Source organism: Rhinopithecus bieti, unplaced genomic scaffold (genome assembly GCF_001698545.2).
Source record: "Rhinopithecus bieti isolate Rb0 unplaced genomic scaffold, ASM169854v2 scaffold_27022, whole genome shotgun sequence".
In the NCBI taxonomy this organism is placed as follows: domain Eukaryota; kingdom Metazoa; phylum Chordata; class Mammalia; order Primates; family Cercopithecidae; genus Rhinopithecus; species Rhinopithecus bieti.
The window spans coordinates 32,172-44,665 of record NW_016812251.1 but is presented as its reverse complement, the minus strand read 5'-3'; the positions used below and the strand labels follow the sequence as shown (position 1 = coordinate 44,665).

The window sequence follows — 12,494 nt, the reverse complement described above, 5'->3', positions numbered from 1 at the left end:
GCGCCCGGCCATGAAAAAGTAATACAATCTTGAACCTTCTTCTGGGAGTGCAGGGGTGGGGTGGGGGCAGAGAACATTTGTAAATAAGTTATAACGTTTGTCTTCTGCACAGTTGTTGAAATGCCAGGGACCTCCAATTATAAATGTATGTGTTTGATGAACTTGGTAAAATTGAAATAATCATAAGCCAGAAGTCATAGACAACCACCAGTAAAGACGACACGTGTTTGTAAGTGTGGCTGGAACATCCTGTGAAAACCAGTGTCTGTGTCTTCTAAAGCCTCTATTGTAGAGATGTTATCCATTCTGTGTTAGAAAAAGAATAGTCATTAACTTCTTTTGTAAATGTCCTCCATACTTTTATTTTTATCTTTTAAATTTTATTTCTAATAGAGATAGAGTCTTGCTATATTGTTCAGGCTGGTTCCAAACTCCTGGGCTTGAGCGATCCTCCCAGCTTGAACTCCCACAGTGCTGGGATATGGGCTCACTAGCTACTCTGCACATAGCCTTTTTTTCTTTTGAAATTTTATTTACCTTCATGGTTTTACATCTACCTTTAAAACTCATGAGGAGCAATAATGTATTATTTAAAAAAGCTTTTTGATTAGCAAAATTTTTTATTGTAAAAGCTGAATGGGGGAAGAGGTCAATTTACTGTTCACTTGGCTTTTGGGTATTTAGGTTTTTCTGTATTAAATGAGTATTGGATCCCTTTGGAAGACGGCATAGTTTATTGTGTTTCTGTTATGATTTTGCGAATTCGAGCCTAGAAAGAGTTATCTTAACATCTGTTTCACTGTGGTTATTTCCTTAATCCACCTGCCTTCATCCTGGCTCAGAAGTATAAAGGATAAAGTATGCAGTCAGGTTTTTGTGCTGCCACTTGGAAGTAGTATTAATTAGTAGCTGCTCTATCAAACATTATTTTGCTTAGCAGTAAGCAAACTCAGGAGATTTTATTACAATGCTGTTTTTTTTAGGTTTTATTTTATTATAATGCCTTTTTTTTTTTAAACTAGGCTAATAAGAAAATCTTACAGCCTCAAAAGTATTCTACTTTTCTGAAAATATATGAGCAGTAAGTTTATTTAGCTGTAAAACTACATAGAATACACATTTTTTTTTAGAGATTAGCTTAAGAAACCTAAATCTTTTAAAGCAAGCTGTTACAGATTTGTGCGAGTTCTCCTTTGATTTTTTTTTTTTTTTTTTTTTTTTGGTAACATGAGGGCTAAAAGCTTTCCTTAGGATAGAAAGGTTTTCTTTCCTTAACTCCTTTAGATGGTTTTGGTTTTTGGGAATTCTGAACTTACCTAGTAGAGGTATGTAGTTTTGCCAGTCACCTTACATTCTTTTGTAAGAATAACTTTAAAAACCACAAAGGATGCACTAGTATCTTTCAATTTGTTTGAAAACTTACATTCTGCCTCAGGAACCCTTTTTAAATTTTTTTTTATCAAAGTAACATGATCATGATGTTTTAAAAGTCCTATAGTTTCCCAAGTTATAAATGAAACATAGTGCTCCAAACCCTCAGCTCTGATCGCATTCCCCAGAAGAGAAAGAACTATTTATTTTAGTATTTTTTATGACTTACTATTCCATATTGCTGTTTTAAGCGGTCATCTTCATACCTCATGTTACTTTTGCTTTTTATGTGACGGCAGTTCTTATTCATTCGTGTGATTTAAATGAATTTAAGATATTTCTTTGCTCCTTTGACATTTTCTCTTAAATGTACATATTCTAAAAGTAGAAAAAAAATACATCATTAACAGGTTAATGTGGCTGGCGGCAGGGGTTGGGGGTTGAAATGGCAGTTCTTGGAAGGGTTTTGGCATCGTGGATTTTTGTTCTTTGTCAGAACTATAAGGTATAGAATAATTGTGACTTGTAGTATTTTGAAATTGCAATCTGATACCCATAAACTGCCACATGTGAGTGTTAAAACAAATGTTTTTGGTCATTTAGAAGTAAACGTTACATGTATATACATTTTCATACATGGATACGTATAATGTATAATGTGTTTTTTAATAAATTTTCTTATGTGTGTTTATTTTTACTCTCAGGCTTATAGCAATAGCTAGTTGACTTGCAAATGTATAATGGAAGCATTAAAAGACTGGATAGGAGGATTGAACTCTGATAGTTTTAAGAGTAAGCGTAGAGGCTGGGCGTGTAATCCCAACACTTTGGGAGGCTGAGGTGGGCAGATCATTTGAGCCCAGGAGTTTGAGACCAGTCTGGCCAACATGGTGAAACCCCATCTCTACTAAAATCACAAAAACGTTAGCCAGGTGTGGTGGCACACATCCGTAATCCCAGCTACTCCAGAGGCTGAGGCACAAGAAATGTTGAACCTGGGAGGTGGAAGTTGCAGTGAGCTGAGATGAAGTCAGCCTGCATTCCAGCCTGGGCGACAGAGACTTTGTCTCCAAAAAAAAAAAAAAAAAACAGCATAGAAAAGCCTACTTTATATCTTTAAGTTGGTTTAACATTTTGCTTTTCTGATTCTGTTATGAGAATTAGTACTTCTCCAGTAGTGGTTGGTCTTCATGAAGTTTGAAGACTTAGTAGCTTTGAAGATAAATATTAGAATGGCAAACAGTGATGCCACAGTCACTCAGGATTCAAGAAGAAACACTAGCCAGTGGTGATCCCTGTTTCTCTATAGCAGGCAAGTAAAATGAAAAATTAAGATCCAAATATTCTGAAAAGTTGTCTGATTGCCAGGTTGCTCAACTGTATTTCTGTAAATGTACTCAGTATGCAGAAATGATCCTGGAGAGAAGAGAATTTACAGTCTACTGAGAAACTGCTTAAATCTAATATTCTTTAAATTGACAGATAATTGTCTATAAGAAAATCTTAATGTAGACAAATATAGGCCATAGGAATGGGTGATACCCTGCTTGTGCCCTTGCTTCACTAAGGAGAGGCTGGACTGAAGGAGAAACCACACTGCTACTTGTTTTTTTTGTTTTGATCCACATGATTTCCTGAAAAGGATGGGCAGGGTTACAGGCAAGGAGGGAAGCACAGTTCTAGGATAAGCTTTGCAGCTCTTTCAAGTCAATGAAACAGAGAGAAGTATTTGGTTAACTCATTAAAGATACCTCAACTACACTGCTTCACACTGAGTCAGTTCCTTTTTATTTTGGTCTGATTTTCAGAAGCAATGATTTACATAGAAGCCAGCAAATTAGAGGAGCTTCCAGATAAGTACCTAGGTAAACAGTGTGGGTAGTTAAGAATCCAGCCTATTCTCTGCCTGGACTACTCTCCAGGCATAGTAGTCTTAAATAAAACAATCATAATTAGAAGAAATCAGCTTTGTCTTAGGAAATTAAACATAGACTCTGAGATGAGGGATCAAAGTTAAACTGAAAAACAACAGAAGAAGGTGAAAAGGAAACTGGCAGAACAGAAAAAAAAGAAAGGATAAATAATGATCTTGTAGAACTTGAAACCACATTGATAGAAAGAAATAGAGCAGGCATTACAGAAAATAGGTCTGGAAGACAGGAAAAGGACAAAGAAGTAAATAGCAAATGGTAGACATGGAGGACAACTTAAGAGACTGGATGCAAATCAAACACATTCTTAACGATTAAAGGATCTCGAGGTAATTAATATCCAAATGACATTTCAAAAGAGAAAGTTAAATGCTTAGAATAAAGCCTGGTGGAACTGCTAAAGTTCTAGAATAAAGAATAAAATGAGAAAATTATTTTGGCCACAGACTTCCTCAGTAGCAACAGGTAACAAGAAAATAGAACACTATCTCTATATGAATATTGAGGAGGGAAAGGATTTTGTCCAAAGTGAGCAATTGAACACATTTAAGCATTAGAATTATGTCTGAGTAATTGGAGGTGATCAAGTTTATGAGACAAAAAAGTTATCATTCTTGAAAGAAAGGCTACATAATATAAAAACAATGGGCAGGGCGTGGTGGCTCATGCCTGTAATCCCAGCACTTTGGGAGGCTGAGGCGGGCAGATCACAAGGTCAGGAGTTTGAGACCAGCCTGACCAATATGGTGAAACCCTGTCTCCACTAAAAATACAAAAATTAGTCAGGCGTGGTGGCAGGCACCTGTAGTCCCAGCTACTTGGGAGACTGAGGCAGGAGAATCGGTTGAACGCGGGAGGCGGAGGTTGCAGTGAGCCGAGATTGCACCATTGTACTCCAGCCTGGGTGACAAGAGCGAGACTTCGTCTCAAAAAAAAAAAAAGAATGTAAGTAGTGAAAACATTATATAAAACTATAATCAACTGGGAAGAGCTTTAGGAAGTTGCAACCAAAACCAAAAGGATGATCAATGTATTATTTAACTTTTATAAGAAATGTATTTAAGTATTAATTATACAGGCAACTCCTAGTAAAACTAAATTAGATTTTAGTAATTTCCAAATAAAGATTGTGGAATCAGGGGTGAACAGACCATATAGTAAATACAGATCAGAACAAATACATGAAACTTTGATAAAATAAGATTTCTAGGCCTACTACCCTCAAGAATATGAGTGGATTCTTAGCTTCCCACTCATATTTCATTTAAAATACTTAGCAGTATTTGAAAGTTCATTTGGTGGCTTCTAGAATGGATCAAAAAACTATAAACTCCAAGCCACATGTAGTGGTGTGCACCTGTAGTCCCACATACTCAAGAAGCTGAGGCGGGAGGATCACTTGAGGCCAAAAGTTCAAGGCTGTATGCTATTATTGCATCTGTGAAAAGCTACTGTGCACCAGCCAGGGCAACATAGTGAGACTCTCTTATTTTTTTTAAAGAAGCTATTAACTCCTATTTTTAAAAATGTTACAAACTCCAGTACTAAAGCTATCTAAAGCAGAGGAATTCAGATTGACAGTTAAAAAGTATTGGGTTGATTAGACCCAACACCAGACTGTTGGGGCGACGACATCTAGCGGAGTCAAAGGAATGAGAAAAGACAAGAGAAAGTGGGACCAGGGAGCCAATGCTAGTATGGAGGCTGCGAACCCTGGAGCTCTGGGAGCCCACGCTCCACGCTGTTTATTCGTGATCAAACAAAGAAACAGGTGGTGAGGATGTGGGGGTTGAAAGGAAGCAGTGTATCAAGCAAATGAGCTTACAGCTGTGAGGGTTTAGCATTTTCTTTGAAACGTGGCTACTTGAGATCATGCGAGTGCTAGAAGTAAGGAGCCAGCAAGTCTAGCAGACATGCAAACCCTGCCTCAGCTTCTCTCCCAACACTCAGCTTTTCTCCCAACAAAAAGAACTTGAAATACCTGAGAATAAAGTCACTGGAATATGTGCAGGATCCACATAGTGAAAAAAAGTTACAAAACTGTTGAGAGGAGTGAATAGGAATTGGAATTAAGTAAATTGAAAGATACTTTGTTCTTGGCTAGGAAGACAATATTATAGAGTCGGTTCTTTCAGTTTACGTGATATAATTGTAGTAAAAGTTCCACAGGATTAAAAAAAGTTAACAATGATTATACTTAACTTGAAAAAACAAATATGGAAGAATAGCAGAGAAAATTCTGTAAGAGAAGAATGGTAAAGGGATCTTTGTCAAATATTGAGAATTTATCAACTACAAGAGCAGACAAATTAGTGGAATAGAATGGAGAGTCCAGGAATAAACTCGTCTAAATAGGAAATTTTGGTATATAGTAAACAGGTCAGTGCTGAGAGTTAGATTAGTCAGTTACTCTTTAAGAAGAAACTAAGTGCTTGTAACATGCCTGTAGACATTAGGGCTCCAGGAATAATAAAGTAGTCCTCATGGGGTTTACCTTCTAGCAGAGCAAACATAAAGAGTGATTACACTTAGTAATGTTTTAAGTGCTGCAAAGGACTAGGAGTAACAATGGGATGTAATTCAAGGGAACCTTATCTAATGGGGCTGGAAGTGAGGAGCTGTCAGAGATCACTTATTTGAGGAAGTCAGATGTAAGCTGAAACCTAAAGGTGGGAAAAAGTGTTTGCAGTAGATGAGACAACCCTTCAATAAATGGATTGAAATGAAATGGAATCCCGTACTCCTTATTACGTAAAAAATAACAGTTTTAATAGAAACAGTTTAAAGGTGAGATCTAAATCATTAATGAATTTCCATTAAAATCTTTGGGTATAGAAGTCTTTTAAAGTGTGGTATAAACTGCAGAAATCACAGTGGGGTAGCATGATAAATGTGCCTACATAAAAATTTTAAAGTGATAATTAAACACCATTAAAGAAAGTTGAAAGACAAGAAAGAAATGGGAGAAAGAAAGCAACCCATGAAACAAAGATTTACTCTTCCTCTTTACACACTGAACTTAATAAGGAATAAGATCACCACAGAAAAATGTATTCACCTTCACTAATAAATAAAGAAATACAAGTTAAGTCTAGATATTTTCCCTATCTGATGGGCTAAAATTTTAATCAAGGATTATTTTATGTGGCACATTTAAATGTCCTTCAGAATAACATTGGTTAGATATATTATAGTAAATAACTATAGTGGAATACTGTGCAAAAATGAAAAATGTAGACATTTAATGACAAAGATGTCTGTTAGATATTGTCTAGTGAAGAAAGCAGGTTATAAATGTGGACTAGGGTGTTATTTATATGAAATTGGAGACACATGTCCGTGTGGCTGTATACTCATAGAATACTGTCTAGAATGTTAACCAGAGTATGAGAGTCGTTAGTTCCATGTTGTCAAATTTTGGATGACAGAAGTTTGTCTTGTTAGCGTGAATATTTTTATAAAACAAGGTGTTTAGCTGGTTTATGAATTGATATTTAGTGTTAGTCTCTTATGCTTTCAGTTTTTCAGGTAAAAGTTGGTATTTCATATATTTTTTTAAAAAATTGAGACAGTCTCGATCTGTCACCTAGGCTAGAGTGCAGTGCAGTGGCACCATTTTGGCTCACTGCAACCTCGCCTCCTGGGTTCAAGCAGCTCTCATGCCTTGGCCTCCCGGGTAGCTGGGATTACAGGCACCCGCCACTGTGCCCAGCTAATTTTTTTGTATTTTTAGTAGAGATGGGGGTTTCACCATGTTGGCCAGGCTGGTCTTGAACTGCTGACCTCAAGTGATCCACCCGCCTCGGCATCCCAAAGTGCTGGGATTGCAGGTGTGAGCCACTGCTCCTGGATACTACAACAAAAATTAGCGGGGCATGGTGGCAGGCCTGCAATTCCAGGTACTTGGGAGGCTGAGGCAGGAGAATCGCTTGAACCTGGGTGGCAAAGTTTGCAGTGAGCCGAGATAGCACCACTGCACTCCAGTCTGGGCAACAGAGTGGGACTCTGTCTCAAAATTGTAGGAAAGCATTTGATTTTCTGCTGTAGATATATTCTGATTATCTGAATCATCAGAGACATTAATTTTCTATTTGTATGAGTTCCCGACAACTTGAACTTTCTGATAATCCTCCTTTTTGTAATGTGTTGGCATTTCAATTGATAATATGATTTCATTGAAATATGCTGTAGTCAAAGTATCTATGAAAAAGATATTTATTAGTCTTAGGAGAAGTGATATGGTTTGTTTCATTTGAATGATTTTTCTGGAGGTACAGTAAGGTATAGTAACCTTTGACACAAAGCCTAAATAAGACCTTAATTAAAAATATTGGAAATTCCTTTTGAGTATTGAATTCAACTTTTAAAATTGAAAATCTCCTGTTTGTATATAAAGAGCATTATAGTTATTGTAACCTGGGCTTTACAACCTAAAAGTAATTGACCAGATTACGCATTAATATTTTGCTGGTTATATTGGTTTTGCAAATTGAAAAGTTTTTTTAAAAATTTTTTTGAATCTATTGCTTTTCCCTTTTGAATAGTAAGCTATTTCAGGAGGCCAGGGAACATGTCTTATCTGAATTAATTGGAAACATTGTGCTAAGTATTTACCACTGTCTTCCCCGCCCACTCTCGCTTAAGGTCTGCTCTACTATCTTCTGTCCAGAGGTTTGCTATTTAGTTAAAACTCTAGGTAGTACTTGGCATATACTCTTGATGTATTAGATATGGAACACCTCTATATTTAGATACATATTTTATGAAAAGCTAATATGTAATTTATTTTATATAAAATGTTTGAAGTTACACTTTTTTGTTCTATTTCTTCTCCTTTCTCAGTAAATTAAAAATATTTCAAAAGAACGTTTAGAAAGCAAGTCTATTATGTAGAATGAGACACATGTAGTAATTTTATTTTTAAGATGATTTGTGTGGTAAGATAAATTGTTTACTAAAGCTAATATGTTTAAATTGCTTTAACTAAAATTATTAATAAAATGAGTTCATTTGTATAAAATATAGCCTACCCATGTAAAATATTACTCTTCATAGAGTAGTATTTAATCCTTAAGTTTTAGTTGCAGTACTGTTAAAATACTAACAGCTTAACTTCCCAAGATTCAATTATTTAAAAACAAAATTTAGAAAAAAAATAGCAAAAACTCAGTCTACTAGTTTATATATATATACACACCCACACACACACATACATACTCATATATATGAGAGTAGACTGAATTTTTGCTGCTTGCAATATATATATATGCACATGTATACACACACCTTTATTTGCTATAATTTGTACCATATAGCTTTTATTTCCTCTGAGTAAAAAGGTTATTATCTTGTTTTATTTTAATTCAGCTTCTTGCTTTTCCCTATAGAAAAGCAGGTTTTTGGAGAGCTCTAACAGTGTGCAGTTGCTGGGCTCTTATCCTTTCTGTTTAAATAATGCAGGTACTTTGATGGAAACCTGGAGAAGCTCTTTGCTGAGTGTCATGTAATTAATCCAAGTAAAAAGTCTCGAACACGCCAGATGAATACAAGGTCATCAGCACAGGATATGCCTTGTCAGATCTGCTACTTGAACTACCCTAACTCGGTGAGTATCTGGTAGTTTAAGGCTAGTGCTGACTTTGTATTTCAGTAGTTTAAGGCTAGTGCTGACTTTGTATTTCAGAGGGTAAATCAACTTCCATTATTTAGACAAAGGAAAATGTGTGGGACTTAGTAGTAGCCTCTAAGCCATAACCTATCAATGTATTCAGTGTGAGGAAAGGAAGGAAAAGAGTAAGAGCTTGGTGCCTCTTACCTCCAACCCCTATTTGTTTTTTAAAGCAGCAACAACTTGTCCAAGTTGTCATTTATAGACCTAAATCTTTCTGGAGTTTATTTTATCACCACGGGGAGAATTGTGTAATAGGCAGTGAGTAGAATTGTTTCTCATCCAAATTAAAATAGATTTAAACTGTGTTTTTTAAATATCCAGAAACTCATAAATATTGTTAATACTATTTGCTAGGGAACTCTCAGAATTCTTCAAAAGATAAAATTTTCACTTAATCAAATCCATTCAAATGGAGATTGTTAAATATGGTATGTGGGGACAGAGTTGGAACAGAACCAGTGATAAGGAAGACAACCAAATAACTGATGTTAATCCCTTAAGTACAAATATCCTTCCTAAACATTTATTGAACTGAAGCTGGGCTCAGTGGCTCATGCCTATAATCCTAGCACTTGGGGAGGCCAAGACAGGCAGATCACCTGAGGCCAGGAGTTTGAGACCGTCCTGGCCAACATGGTGAAAACCTGTCTCAACTAAAAATACAAAAAAATTATCCTGCCATGATGGTGCGTGTCTATAATCCCAGCTACTTGGGAGGCTGAGGCATGAGAATTGCTGCCTGGAAGTCAGAGGCTGCGGTGAGCTGACATCGTGCCACTGTATTCCAGCTTGGGTGACAGAGTGAGACTCCATCTCAAAATGTAAAATAAAATTTACTGAACTGAGATGATTTGCTTGCTTGATGCTTTACTTGAGTGTTTACTAAGGAAGTTTAGTCTTAAGTTGTCTTAAGATATCTAAGAGATAACTTAATTCCATGATAATTACAACTGTCTTGTTCATGTTCTCTGCCTTAATTGTTAAGCAGCTCTTTCTAATAATTACTGTATACCAAGTCTTAGACACTGTTATTTTCACAATTAATCTGTTAATGGGGTCTCACTATGCCACCCAGGCTGGAGTGTTATGGCTATTCACAGGCACAGTCATAGTGTACTACAGCCTTTATCAGACTCTTAAGTTCAAGTGTTTCTCCTCCCTCAGCCTCCCAAGTAGCTGGAATTACAGACATGCACCATCAAGCCTGGCTAATATTTATATTGAAGGATTTTTATTGTTTATCTTAGAGTTGTATATGTGTATCTCTAATGGAGTCCATTTGCGGGGAGTTAACTTGTTCACATGTACAAGTGATGAGAAAAGTTTTAAAAGAAAATTAAGTACTCAGAGAAATAGAATGATCAGTGAGTTATTTAGTAGGTAAAGTAGTGAACTGAGTTTTCAAATTCTCAAGTTCTGATCATAACTCTAACATGAAATTTTTGGCTTTAGGGGGAGGTAAGCCATTTAATGTCACTGGATTTTTCTTTTTTCTTTTCATTCTTTCTTTCGAGATGACTTTGCTCTGTTGTCCAGGCTGGAGTGCGGTGATATGATCACTGCAGCCTCAAACTCTGGGACCACAGGCGCATGCCACCGTGTCTGGCTGATTTTTCTGGTGTGTGTGTGTGTGTGTGTGTGTGTGTGTGTGTGTGTGTGTGTGTTCTGTTTTGTTTTATTTTGTTTTGTTTTTGTAGAGACAGGGTTTTACCGTGTTGCCCGGGCTGCTCTGGAACTTCTCTGAGCTCAAGCAATCTGCCCACCTGGCCTCTGAAAATGCTGGCATTATAGGTGTTAGCCACTGTGTTCCTCCAGTTTTTTTTTTTTTTTTTTTTTTGAGACAGAGTCTTGCTCTGTCACCCAGACTGGAGTGCAGTGGTGCATCTAGGCTCACTGCAAGCTTTGCCTCCCGGGTTCACGCCATTCTCCTGCCTCAGCCTCCCGAGTAGTTGGGACTACAGGCGCCTGCCATCAAGCCTGGCTAATTTTTTGTATTATTAGTAGAGACGGGGTTTCACCATGTTAGCCAGGATGGTCTCGATCTCCTGACGTCGTGTTCCGCCTGCCTCAGCCTCCCAAAGTGCTGGGATTACAGGCGTGAGCCACTGCGCCTGGTCTCTTCTTTTCTTTTCTTTCTTTTTTTTTTTTTGGCATGGGTTTTGCTCTTGTTGCCCAGACTGGAGTGCGATGTTAGTCTTGGCTCACTGCAGCCTCCGCCTCCCAGGTTCAAGTGATTCTCCTGCCTCAGCTTCCCGAGTAGCTGGGACTACAGGCGCCCGCTGCCACACCTGGCTAATTTTTGTATTTTTAGTAGAGATGGGGTTTCACCATATTGGCCAGGCTGGTCTTGAACTCCTGACCTCAGGTGATCCACCCACCTTAGCCTCCCACAGAGCTGGGATTATTACAGGTGTGAGCCACCGCACCCAGCAGTTTCTTTTTCTTTCTGAGTTGAATAAGATATTCTTTCAGTTTTCTTCCAGCCTGAAAACTGTATCATTTCTCTTACCTTAAATCACAATTCTAATTTGAATATTTAAAAAAAATACTATTAGAATATATTAAATTCATATTTTGACTGTTTTATTGTCTTTAACAGATTCTGTTTGCCAGTTGAGATTTACATAGTGCTTACAGTTAAATGCTTCCGTGAGGTAATACTGAGACCCAGGTTTTACAAGGTTTCCTTACTTCTTGGTGTTTTTCCTCCTGCTCTATCATAGCCAGTTCCTTCTTAATTTAAATCTTAACTCTGATTTGAGTACTGAAGCTAGCTGCTTACAAATATCCACTATAACTTTCTCACTGTTCTTGGTATTGTCTTAACAGTCTCAACAAACTAGAATTTCAAAATCATGACTTGAGATTTACAGTGTAACTGATGATGGAGAACCTATTCATTGAACACACTAGGCACTATTCTAAGAAATAATGGAGAATAAATACATAATTCCTAACTTCAAATAATTTACGGGTTAGTTGGGTAGGTAAGTAGTAAGGTGACATATTCAGAAAGAATGGTAAGTGCTTTGGCAGGGCAAATATAAGATAACGATACTGTGGGAACGTGTTGGAGGGATACCTAACCCAGTTTTTGATCAGGGAGGACTCACCACAGAAATTCACAGAAATTTGAACTAACATCTGAAGGCATGATAGTTAGGCTAACCAGGAAAATGTAGCAATACAGAATCCAAAGGAAGAGAGAATGTACTTTCAAGAACTGGGGGATGGTAAATAGTACTAAAAGATTCAGAGAAAAGATTTAAAAAGTTAATTTGAAATGAAGTGAAGGAGTGCAGTAGGATGAGAAACCAAACTTCATGGGCTAAAGAGTCATTGACTTGGCCGGGCGCGGTGGCTCAAGCCTGTAATCCCAGCACTTTGGGAGGCTGAGACGGGCGGATCACAAGGTCAGGAGATCGAGACCATCCTGGCGAACACAGTGAAACCCCGTCTCTACTAAAATACAAAAAAAAATTAGCCGGGCGAGGTGGCGGGCGCCTGTAGTCCCAGCTACT

The 12,494-nt window shown here is 37.4% G+C and overlaps 1 protein-coding gene across 2 annotated transcripts in view; it reads left to right on the top strand.

Moving 5' to 3' along the window:
• ARIH1 (ariadne RBR E3 ubiquitin protein ligase 1) overlaps positions 1-12,494 on the top strand; it is a 100,476-nt gene that overhangs the window by 63,471 nt on the left and 24,511 nt on the right. For both annotated transcript variants that reach the window (XM_017895811.1, XM_017895810.1), the window contains one exon: positions 8,763-8,907. In XM_017895811.1, coding sequence (XP_017751300.1) covers positions 8,763-8,907 — 145 coding nt within the window. The remainder of the gene's footprint in view (positions 1-8,762; positions 8,908-12,494) is intronic.